The sequence below is a fragment of the Amphibalanus amphitrite genome, unplaced genomic scaffold (assembly GCF_019059575.1).
Source record: "Amphibalanus amphitrite isolate SeventyFive unplaced genomic scaffold, NRLGWU_Aamphi_draft 000184F_arrow, whole genome shotgun sequence".
NCBI lineage: Eukaryota > Metazoa > Arthropoda > Thecostraca > Balanomorpha > Balanidae > Amphibalanus > Amphibalanus amphitrite.
Window position 1 is genome coordinate 267,044 of NW_024881679.1, and position 11,906 is coordinate 278,949.

The window sequence follows — 11,906 nt, forward strand, 5'->3', positions numbered from 1 at the left end:
TACACATCTCTCACCAACTGTTTCACAGCGCACACCGGAGGTGGCAGAGGAGGTCAAACCGAATGCGGTCAGATCGTGCTGTCCCGTCTGTCGTGGGGTGTTCCTACCGGGGATTGTATTGTCCTTAAATGTGTGACTGTGAGATTTGTGGCCGAATGGGTATCAGTATGTCTGGGAAATGAAAATACTGATGTATTGTGTCCAGTATTCTGTTACGGTGGTGCACGATTCGGCGCTCGGCATGAAGATGCAGAGAAATATTCAATATCATGGCTCCTAGTGTAAGGTCAGGATATCTTCCACTCATCCGAAAGCCAGGCCTTCAGTCATTATTGCTGCAGCTTTGCAGCAGGCTTGGTGTGCTGTGCATGACTGTACCGCTGGTGACGGTGAATCGGGAATGGTGGTGGAAGGCGGCGACATTGAAATGGTGGTGGGTTGTGATGACGTTGGAATGGTGACGGGAAGTGTTTAGTTGAAATGGTGGTGGATTAACGACTGTGTTGACGTTGAAATGGTGGTGGGTTGAGTGTGTTGACGTTGAAATGGTAGTATGGGTGGTGGTTGAGGCTGCTATCAGCGACTAGTGTACGGGAGGTTGGAAGGGGGGTGTATGGAGTGAAGTGATGACACGAGAGGCTCTCACCGGTGCTGGATTTGATGCTTGGCGTGCGTTTCGTATTGTTAGCATACTGTAACCTGAATTGTATCCGCCACGAGTGAGTATATTGTGTCTGGTTTGGTCTCAGTACGTACACATCTGTCAGCCGCGAACGTAATATCCTGACTCGATAGCCTACCGTCGGCTCCGTAGACCCTTGCTCCCCCCCCTCTATCCCTCTATCGCCCACCATTGTCTGACCATATCCGCGTGTTTCAGCCGAACGCCACCGGCGCGCGGGACAACCCGGAGAAGGCTCGCCTGGTGCGGCTGTGGTCCAACTTCGACACGGCCTTCATGAAGCCGCTGCTGACGAACGCGCGCCCCACGCTGCTAGAGACGCTGCCCATGTGCTGCCACCCGCTGGCGCGACTGCTGACCAGCACACAGCAGCTGACGCAGGTCTGATCGCACCCGCTGACCTGTCTGGCCTTTTACAGTCTGACCTGTCTGACCCTCCCCCTGACCTTCTGACTCTATCCGCTGATCGTCCAACCCTACCCGCTGACCCGTCTGACCTTTTACCGTCTCACAGTGGGCCAGGCGCATCAAAAAAGCGGAATTAAGTCGAAAATCAACTTCGGTGAAATTCCTGTAATTATGGGATAGAGTATTGTAAAAATGTCCAAAGTTTCCGAATAAGCAAGTTTCCTTTCCCCAATGTCAAGGCAGATAATGCTATAACGTCGCAAAGTAGGACTTACCGACTGGAGATGGAAATGACTGCTGTGTACCATATTCCGTTCCCCCGATTCAAAAGCTCTCAGCGTAAAATCAATTAAAGTTATTCCGTGCAAAATAGCTTTAAAAAAACAGCCGGTATTTCTGCGCATGTTTCTCGTACTCAAGTTCCCGGGAACTATTTCATGCTTACTAGTAGCGGTGGGGTTTGCAGTGCATGTTCGGAACCGTGGTAGTGCAACGACGCAATGAATTTATATAAGGATATAAAGAAAACGTCACCGAACAACACGAAGATATTTGCTGCCTGACTTTCCTCAAGGTGTATAGCTTGCTGCCCAATGCAAATATTTTGCGCATTTTTGCGCGAAATGGACGAATAAGGGTTTAACCCTCGCCGGCATAGGCCGTTTTGCATCCCTCGACGGCACAGGGGGACGCGACCCTCCTCGCGTTTGGCCCCTAATTGAGCTAGAGCCTCGCGGAAAAAACCATCGTGTAGGTCGTCACGAGACGAAGCCAACGGTACCCGGTTTTAAGGTCATAGGTCAAATGGTGACCTCTGAGGTCAGGTCAATGGCCGAAAGTCGGGACCTGTTAGAACGTCGTATAGTGTGGCTGCTAAGGGGGTTTTCGGGATGCTGATCACGAATATCATGTTAGTTTTGATCACAGATGATGTCTTCATGCATTTAGGCCAGGTCGGGTCAGCTCAGGTCAGGTCAACCAGTATGGGTCCTGCCGGGTATTTTTTTTTTTAAATATTTTTGTTGCCCGACCCGGGCTTTTGTCGTTAGTAGCACACATTCATACTGGGTTAGTACACTATATACACGGCAGTGGTACGAAGCGTTTTCGGCACCCGCTACGCGGGACAGCCTTGACCGCACGCTTCCTGTCACGCACCCCAGGTGGCACCGCACTGGTGCGCACGCTGGGGCTATCCCGATTTCTCGGGCCCGGCAGGTCAGAGGGCTGCTCCGGGACATGAAGCGAGGCCGTGCCCTCGGGACATGTCACCGGACCGAAGGATCTGTTTAAAGGCGGATCAGGCCCGTGTACCTGCGGCCGGGGGCGCTGGCTGGCACAGCGGTAATCCCCACGACCGAGCGAACACTCCCCAGTTACTGCCATCTCCTGGGTAGGAGCCGGCCGAGGAAAACGCTGCCAGAGGTCAGCTTTGATCCAAGGACCTCCCACACCAAACGTGAACGCACTTGCCAACTGCGCCACAAGGGTGGTCTCCTGCCGGGTATTCGTAGTAGGTGTCAACCCGCCTCTGACAGCTTCGTAACATGTTACGAAGGCACCAAAACTACTTCGTAAATGTTCAAATGGTTCCTAAATTCGAATTCAGCTCCAAAAACTAGCCCAGAAACATGTAAAACTCGAAAAAGTGAACCGAGGTCATCGAAGGTCAATGACCTGACCTGACCTTCAGGTGACCTTACTACCCACCCTAATGCATGGGACCAACATCATATCACATGTTTGAACGCTTGAAACCACGAAAAGACTGCAAACGCGCGGCCAATGCGGCATAGTGCCCGCCTGTCCCAGGCATATGTGCAGCGCAGAAATTAAATAATGACGTCATAGGTCAGTGACCTAGCGTAACCAATCAAAATTGAAAATGGATATCGGATTCGGCTTTAGCATGATGTTTTACCCTGTAACGAATCGTTTTTGGCACCGCAGCTGTGCTCAATGATTTAATTCCGCTTTTTTGAAGCGCCTGGCCCACTGTGCGTCTGATCTACATGGGGTGGAGTCATCACTGGAGTGTCTGAGAGAGTACCCAGTACCCAGCTACTGAGGAGCCGAGGGCCGAGGGACGGGACAGGGGAGGGAAGCAGAGACTATCGTTATTCAGGCACCATGACGGAGGTTGTTGGTTCACGTCCTTAAAAGAAAGTCCAGAATGTATGCTGCTACAAAGTCAGGGCAGGTCCTCATGATTCAGGAAATGTGAGAGTTACAAACTGATGAAGGGGCCACGGATAGGCATGTGTATTATATGGAGGGTTAAGTTATGGGTCTTTGTACTGAGCTGAAAGGAAGGCGACCCCGGTCGCGAGCTCGGCCCATTGAGAGATTTTATGAGATTTGAAGTGACATGATTTTGAGCTCAGAGTCGTCTGGTGTTTGGAATATTAATGACTGTGAACGGAACAAATGCTCTGGATTCTTTGAGCTTGCTGACGGAATATTACCGCCTATTTATCTTTCCTCACTTACTCAATAGTATGTTTCGTGTTTCGTTGTGGCTTGATAGCACGGTTTACTTACATAAGAACGATGAGAACGAAAGAAAACATAGAGCGCCTTTCGTCACTGACCACCCACCCCATCCTCGCCCTCCCTTCCCTCCCCCAGGACACGAGTAACAAGTACGATGATGACGGCGAGGGTTTTCTAGAGGGCGACGACGCCAGTCTGCACGGCGCCGGCGGTGACTCGGGGTCGATACACTCCAATGGCAGACAGGTGAGCGCTGCTGACGGGTGGATGGGTCGGGAAGGCGTCGCCGGGCTAGCACGACGCTGGGCGGTGCCGTGGTGGTCTGATGGGCCGGACTGGGGTAAAGACGGAACTGGGTGACTCAAGATGACCCATGGATGGTGATGTCTTAGTGCGAGGTCAGCGATGGTCCGTTTCAGCGTCTGTGGTCGAGATTGGTCCGTTCTGGTCTGGTCCCGTCCGTTTGTGTTGTGGTCTTGTCCAGTCTTTGTTCAGCTGACGTAAGGAACATTACGAAAATGGACTTGCAGCGCAACCCTGCCCTTGTCCCTCAAACTAGTTCTCTCAGTTTCCTCTCTCCTGCTATGTTTCCCTCTCTCCCCTTTCCCTTTATCCCCCTTTCTTTTTCCTACCCCCTGTCCCTTTTCGTAGTCAATAGAACCTCTCGCCAGCCGGGCGGCGTAGAACAGTCGAGTTGAATTGTGCGAATAGTGTAGTCTGGTAGTTGTGTGTACACTATACATAGACTAGTCATGCACGGAGTGTGTAACAGTAATACTGATTGTAGTTAGATCTGTGTACTGAGTGTAGTACTGTAGCTGGAAGTTTTGCGGTAGAGCGGTGCTGATACATTTTCGTTTTTTTCTGACGACTGTACAGTGTACACTTACGAATGTTTGCGGTATATTGACACAAATACCACACAAAAAAACACCAAACAAATCTATCTGGAGGGCTCTTCAGTCCCCAATCGAAGTGAGCTGCAGTTACCCGGCCCTATTTGTTACGAGACTTGGCGTTCCTTCTGGTACATTAGCCGGGCTAGCTTTGATGTGTGGCTTTCCGCTCCGTCTGCCTAGTTAGTGGACCCTGTATATACCCGGCCTTTCCGGAGCTTCGGATGGCCTCTCCCATCTGTCTAAGGGCTTTCTGTCTACTGTAAATACTGTCATTTTGGTTTACTGTGGTAATCTGTCAGCCTGACGGCGCAGGCCCAACCCCGGATTTGTCCATCCAGTAAATGCTTGGAGTTGGTCGTAAGGCATCAAGTGCCATATATTTCATCGTATTTGCACAGCCATTTTGCGAAACTATTATACAAGGACCGACCCGGTGTTGTGCTTTGCTTGTCAGGCACATGCCATAGTGGGAATACTTGCTAGAAATATGGTCACCAGTGGGCTACGATAGTTATCATTCTCATTTCTGACCTGACCCCTGTGTGGGGTTCTTACCTCTGTCGGCATTGGTCTCTCTGTACAGTCTCGAACTTTCTGCTCGTGTGTCTGTCTGGGCCCTGGGGGCCGGTCTATGGCTGTGTGCAGTCTCTCGGGCCGTGTATGTGGGTGTGTGTGGGCCGCTGTCAGTGGACTGAGCAGCGTCTGTCTGTAGTGGGGCTACACGCTGCTACCGCCTGTGGCCGAGCTGCGTCGGGCCCGGGCCGATCACCTGAGGCACGCCTGACGCGACAGACAGAGCGAGAGAGAGGAGGAGAGATGGTGAGAGAGAGTGGAGAGAGACGGTGGCGGGTCACCAGCTCTGGGTGTGGCTGGAAGGTTATGCGGTTATGCTGCGGATGTGGACTGCGTTGTACGCGACGGGACTAAGTCGGTGTAGGTTGCCTTCTCGGGGTTATAATATTTCCATCCATTATCATTTCATCCTGTCTCACTCCAGCCTACCCCAGTCGTCGTCCGCTGGCCGCCGGCCGGCCGTCTAACGAGGTGTTAGATTGGACACATGAATCTTCCACCGACTGGTCTATCCTGTGCCATGCTGCTACAGTCGACAGCTGGACAGTCACAGAGACAGTCCTGGTCTTCTGGAAGTTACTGTCCCCTACTGATCCAAATTCATGCCGCCATCCTAAATAGGTGGGGTTTTGTTTGAGTTAATGCGGCTCATACAGGGGCTGTAGTCGTAGATAAGGTGATGGGCATGGATCGACGCGGCAGCGGTGGAGCAGTGATTGACTGGTGATGACTTTTGGGTCTGGTAAATGATAAAATGAAACTGCATGATGGGTCGGAGGTGACGGATTTTATGGGCGACGGCTTTCGTAAATGGTGACGTTTCCAGCCAGTCTTGACCTCTTTTCAGGATGACATTATGTTGGATCTTAAACCAATGATTAAGATTGTGACCCAGACGTCGTTATGGGCCCATTCCGTTGAAATTTACAGCTACGTTCAATGGCGGACATTGTTAGCCCGAGAGTGCAGTTAGCGACACGACCGCTTCATTTACGAGCATGAAGTGGATATTCCTCACAGTCTTCAGAGTTATGTTTGTGTGAGCTAATAAAACGTCCCAGCGGGGGCCATTTAGGGCTGATGCATTTGGTGGTAAAATGTCGACAAGTGTCTGCCGGGACGTTAGTTGGAACTCCCGGCAGACTCGCTACCTCCTATGTCAAGCCTCTTCAGTCTTCAGGCGACGTCTTGGACTTTGTACGGGATGACTAAAGCGATGTAGGATGGAAAAGGCAGCATGGTGAACGAATGTGAGAATGGGCTTTGCATGTGGGAAGGCTGGAAGGGTTTGACGGGTCGGTTCACAGTACGGGTCTGAAATGTTTGCGTTAAGATTGAGGGTCGGCTGACGACTATGATATGCCGGTCCGAAATGCTGGCTAGTCTGATCAGTTCCGTAATTGTCTGCCCCCCCCCCCCCCCTGGGTTCCCGTTGCTATGCTATGGGTGCTAAATCTTGCTGAGGTTTGGTACCGGTTGAGCTTACATTAAGCTTTACCAGACATGCATAACTAAACACTGTGGACAAGCTGGTCATGCGACGATATTTTGGGTGATGGCTTCACTTCTCGGTATTCTTTTTTCACAATAGTTTCTGCTTGATGCTGCGCTATTAGGCTGTCGTTTCCGGCCTATCTGCCCGGGCTGTCGCTGATTGATGGCTCTGTTGGTATTGTGGACGTGTGACAGGTGTTGACTGGTGTCCTGTCCTACTAATGGTGACGCTGGGATGGTGTGTGACTGTACCCGCGGGATGTTACTGCGACTGTGCGGGGTAGGATTGGGCGCAGATGACGATGGGGGTTTGCTATGCCTCTGTGATGTGCGGAAGTGCTGTGCCGGTGGTGAAAAAAATGCGGGAGCGAAGTGGTGCTGGTGGTGATCCTTGGGAGGACCTTGACATCCAAAAAGTGACGTGCTCCTTTACTTGTGTGGGTGGTCCATTGGGTACATTATAGTTTGTTTCTGGCATTCTCTTATCGTTGGGAACTTTTTAACGGCAGCGTTCATAAATCATTTATTGTGGTCAGGGACCTCAGTGTTCCGGAGGTCGATTCTGCTCGCTACCATTGGCTTTCTGTGCTACAGCCTGCTATCTTGGCTAATTCTGCTTCAGTGAAATTTCCATGGACCACTTAAGGACTGGCTCTCGGGGTTTTGTTGATTGTTGTTGTTAATTCGTCGGAAATTATATGTTATCGCTTGGCCATGTGTCAGCCTCTGTGGATTCGTTTTCTCAAAATATTATTTTCTCGGTTGCTGAGTCAATCTCATTTGCTGTTTTTCTGAATAATTCCAACTTTCTCACCATGAAGAAACGAAACTGTATTACCTCAGTCTCCTGAATAAAACATTTTGATTGTTCCAATACATGTTTAAAAAATGATATTCGTTCCTCGATGCCTGAACCTTAGAATGTTTAGCAAATTGAAGAGCGCACGCAAGTTTGTCCGATTTGGTAAATATTGCAGAACAGGAATACCGTCTTTCATTGTGCTTAGAGTCATTCCGCTTTTGGCCGTTAGATGTATCTGAAAACTATCCTGATAGGTTCTAAATTACATGGGTGCATGTCACCGCCCGAGTATGCCTGAGGAATCCTGGGATGTGCTCGAGCCATGAATGCAGGTCCCCTGCGCGTCTGCCGATCGTGGGACTGACGGCTGCCCCCTCCCCGGCGTGCGTTGACCGGCAGATGACTGCCCCCGACGCTGCCGGCGCCACCAGCCCTCCGCCAGCAGCCAGCCACATGTGGTAGGGACCCCCCCCCCCTGCTCCCGCTGCATGACACCCCCACCTCCCACCGTGCTGTTTCTACTCTTTCTGGTCCCCTTTCTCTCTGCCGCCGGCTCGGCCAAGCTGCACTGCCACAGGCTGCTCTAGTGTGCTGGCCGGCACTGTGTGGAACTTGCAGAACATGAACACGCTGGTAACTTTTTGATAGTCGCGGTCGAATTTTTATATCTTCATTTAGTAGTGAGCACCGGCGTAGGAAAGTTAGCGAACGAACACTGAACACTGGCCAGCCATGTTTGATATTTTGGCACATTGTTGCCATAGTCTCACATAGTCTCACTCTGTCTACTCTTACCAAGCACTCACAATGGGTGAATATTTGCCTTCCTTCTGTGCACTAAATCGCGTGTAATTTCTGGGCTGGAGCATTCTGATTCGTCTTAGTTGTGTGGTGGGGAACCCACGGGTTTTAACACGGTTTGGTGTTGCGAGTCGCATTATTGTCGAGAGAAATAACAAACGTTTAGCCTTACATAATTCTTGTCATGTTTTTTGTCATTATATTTACACAGAACTCGCTCGTCACCTGTTGTAATCAAAATGACACGCCAATTTTGAATTTTAGATTAGCATTAGCACTGGGTTTCCCTTCGAAGTAAGTTTTTTTGTCTTACCCCAGACGCTAGTCAAATGAATTATGAACTCGCGCTTTTAGCCTTTGTGCAATCGCTTGTGACATTCTCTGTCTCGTTTGTGTGTGTGGTCTTTAGTGGCGTGTTGGTGGTTTTTCCCTTTGTGTGGTTTTTATCCCGCTGTGCGTGGTTTTCACTCACTGACTGTTCCCGCTCTCAGAGGTGGGTGGATTCGACATGCATTGTGTCTGTAGTTTGACTGCATGCGGCACGATGCACGTAGCGAGTTGGTCTGTATATGCTGCCGTCCGTGGTCCGATTCAATTAGTCCTGTTCAGTCCGAGCGTCCTTCATCCCTGCCAACCGCCGGTAGCTTCAGTAGCTGTCCAACATTGCTCTGTGTGCCTGTCCTCTGCTGTCCTGTGGGCACCCCGCCGTCAACGCGCCCAAAAGCCTTAACAAATAAACTGTTGCTCCGTCCCACGTTATGTCCTGTTTTCTTACATCCTGTCCTGCCTTGCGCCTCCGATGTCCCGCCCGTATTATTCCGTCCCTCTTAGCCCGTCTCAGCCCGTCTCGGAACTTTCGTCTCCATCAATCTCGAAGGCTCTGACCAAACTGATGTTACACCTTCTGTCTCTCGCCCCATAGGCGGCGGAACGATTTGAGACAAGGGGGCACCAGCTCAAGGAGCCAAACCTGGGGTACCCCCAAATCCTGTTTTCTCATCGGATTTAGGCCACTTATTTTTCGTCACAGCCCTGACACGATGATTTTTTCTTTTTTTTTTTACTAAACGAAAATGGCAGTACACCCCCGTATGTGTGGTTAACTTTAAGCTGATCCTCAAGTACCTATGTGTTTGTCTCTTCCTTATTCTCGTTTGATAAATTCCATTAATCCTACATGTATCAAATTACCAAGAAGCCATCGCAGTACTAATCAGTGGCGAATCCCAGGGGGGAGGTTACATGGGTCATGACTTTGGGCCTGGGGTCACCACATGCCTGCCAGGAGCACCACAAGCCTGACAGCCGACAGGGGCACCACAGGCCCGCCAGGGGTACCACAGGCCTAGCAGGGGCACCACGGGCCTGTCAGTGGCACCACAGGCCTGTCAGGAGCACCATCGGCCTAGCAAAAGCACTACAGGTCTTCCAGGGGCACCACAGACCTGCCAGGGGCACCAGAGGCCTGCCAGGGGCACTATCGGCTTCGCAGGGGAACCACCGGCCTCGCAAGGGCACCATGGGCCTGTCAAGGGCACCACAAGCCTGTCGTTGGCACTTTAGGATTGTCAGGGGCACCACAAACCTGTCAAGGGCACCTGCGTTCTAACAGGGGCACCACAGGCTCGCCAGGGGCTAACAGACCTGCCAAGGCCCAGGGACACCACAGGCCTGTCAGGGGCACCACGGGCCTGTCAGGGCCCATGGGCACCTAAGTCATGTGCAGGGCCCACCGTAGGCTTGTCAGGGGGCAGGTTAGGTAGGTACCACAGTCTTTCCAGGGGCACCAGTCATCACACGACTAACCAAAAATAAAGAAAATAAAAAACTGAAAATAGGGCACCACCAAAATTAAGTGGCCGAAATCCGTTGAGGTTTTAATTTTGGGTATAGGTAGGGGCACCCCTTCGATTCATGACCCTCCCCTTTGAGTTTTCCCGAACCCGCCCCTGGTACTAATACATCAAATTTAAGGAGGGGCACCTTGCTATTGGTGCCCCCTTGCAGAATTCAAGGGGGCACGGTGCCCCAGTGCCCCCCCCCCCCGTTCCGCCGCCTATGTCTCGCCCTGGTCCTCTCCTCCCATTGGCACCGCCGCCCTGCCCTCTCCCATCCCTCCCAGTGTCCTCTGCTGCTGCTGCCGCTGCCTGCGCTCTCGCTTGTGCCTGTGGTGACCGGGCGTCCGCCTCTATCTCACAGATAGGCGGCGGCGCGCCCGACGACGGTGACCTGGGCACGGGCTCTGCCAGCGGGTACCAGCAGGCGCCACCCGCCGCCGCCGCCGCCGCCCGGCCCACGCGGGTGACGCTGCGCGGCCACGGCCACGGCGAGAACTTGTAGTTACGGCCGCCGCCGCCGCGCGGCGCTGGCGGCGTCCGGGTGCTGTCCGCTTGCTTCGTCCGCTCAACGGCTGCGGGGATTAATCGAAGATGAGGCGAATGTCAGTGGTGTCGGCCGCGTATGGTCCGTGTTTGTGTGCGGGTGTGGAGCCTGTCTGTCGTACAGTCTCTGCTGGATCTCGGTACCAGTCGGCACGGAACGAACCCTGTTTCCGAGACTTGTCGGTCGCTCAGACAGCCCCGCGGCATGACTCGGTGGATATACAGCGTGTCCGTGACATTGCGCCCTTACCGCCCATGATCGGACCCTCGGACTGGCGGCTGCCAAGTCGCTGACTCGGTGATAGGAGAACGCACATTCCGGCCCGAGTGCACGTGATGAACCCCTCTGAATGTGATTGTGCGTGCCGGAGACGCCCAGAACGCATGCGGCGCGAGAGACATGGCCATAGGACCAGTGACTGCATTATAGAGGACTGAGAACCGGTGACTGATGTGCAGAGGACTGAGACAATCGAGTGGCCGGCGTAGAACGGGTTCTGACGGACGGCTTATTGAGAACGGTCTGTGCGAGAGGACTGGATAGCTTTGTTAGGTCAAGGAGATCATAAGACTGCCAACCGGCTGCGATGACTGGAGATGACTGATGACTGAAGACTGATGAGGGTACCGACGTTTGGAGACTGCATAGTGAGGAATAGGACTGAGAGCTGACTGACAAATTCCAACAGACTGAAAATTATACGCAGCTATCTTCAGTCCTGGACCAGGGACCTAACTGAACTGGACTGACTGAACCGACGACTGAGGACTGGAGACTGTCTCGCTCGGCCGCGCTCTCAGACGTCCGGCCCGCTGTTTTCAGAATGACGCCCGGCAGCCGGTGAAGGTGGCCAGTTACGGTTCAATAGCGCCCTGAGACGCGCCGTGGCCGACCGAGGGTGCTACCGACGTCAGTTGTGATCTGGTCTGCCGCTGCCGCCGTTAGGTGGTGCGCGCTGAGTGAACTAACCGGGCCAGTGGTCCGCTGGGCGGGGCGGCGACCCCACCCAGAATCAGTGGAGCCCCTTGTGGGACTATCTCAGTCAGGTATATATCACTGTACCACTTGTTGCTTGTATGCCGAATGTTTACTTTGCTTCTGGTGTGTATCGTTGTTTTACTCCCCGAGCTCTGCGGTCGCAGAGGTGGCGGAGGGCCGCCGGGGCTGCCCGGGGCCGGCCCGACGCAGTGCGCGGGTCCCCTGCTGTGCCAGTCGTTTGACGTGATGACCCGTGTGGGAAATGAGAGCCGGCGCGCCGCGGGCTGTTCCCGCGAGCCGCCCCGTCTGCTCGGCTATCTTATAGTGTATGTACTCCTGGTGCTTATTAAATGGAATGTGGCCACTGTGAGTTGCGCGTTTGGCGGAGACTGGA

At 52.8% G+C, this 11,906-nt stretch overlaps 1 protein-coding gene across 14 annotated transcripts in view; it reads left to right on the forward strand.

Moving 5' to 3' along the window:
• The window catches only part of LOC122384231 (sodium/hydrogen exchanger 7-like), a 49,402-nt gene extending 37,523 nt beyond the window's left edge, over nt 1-11,879 (forward strand). For 4 of the 14 annotated variants that reach the window (XM_043371380.1, XM_043371377.1, XM_043371378.1 and 1 more), the window contains 3 exons: nt 881-1,063; nt 3,719-3,829; nt 10,352-11,879. In XM_043371380.1, the coding sequence (XP_043227315.1) occupies nt 881-1,063; nt 3,719-3,829; nt 10,352-10,492 (435 nt within the window). In that variant the 3' untranslated portion in view covers nt 10,493-11,879. Of the gene's footprint in view, nt 1-880; nt 1,064-3,718; nt 3,830-5,194; nt 5,302-7,750; nt 7,810-10,351 lie in introns of all 14 variants that reach the window. The other 10 variants (XM_043371386.1, XM_043371388.1, XM_043371392.1 and 7 more) reach the window with 6 other exon arrangements.
• The last annotated feature ends 27 nt before the right edge of the window (nt 11,880-11,906 follow it).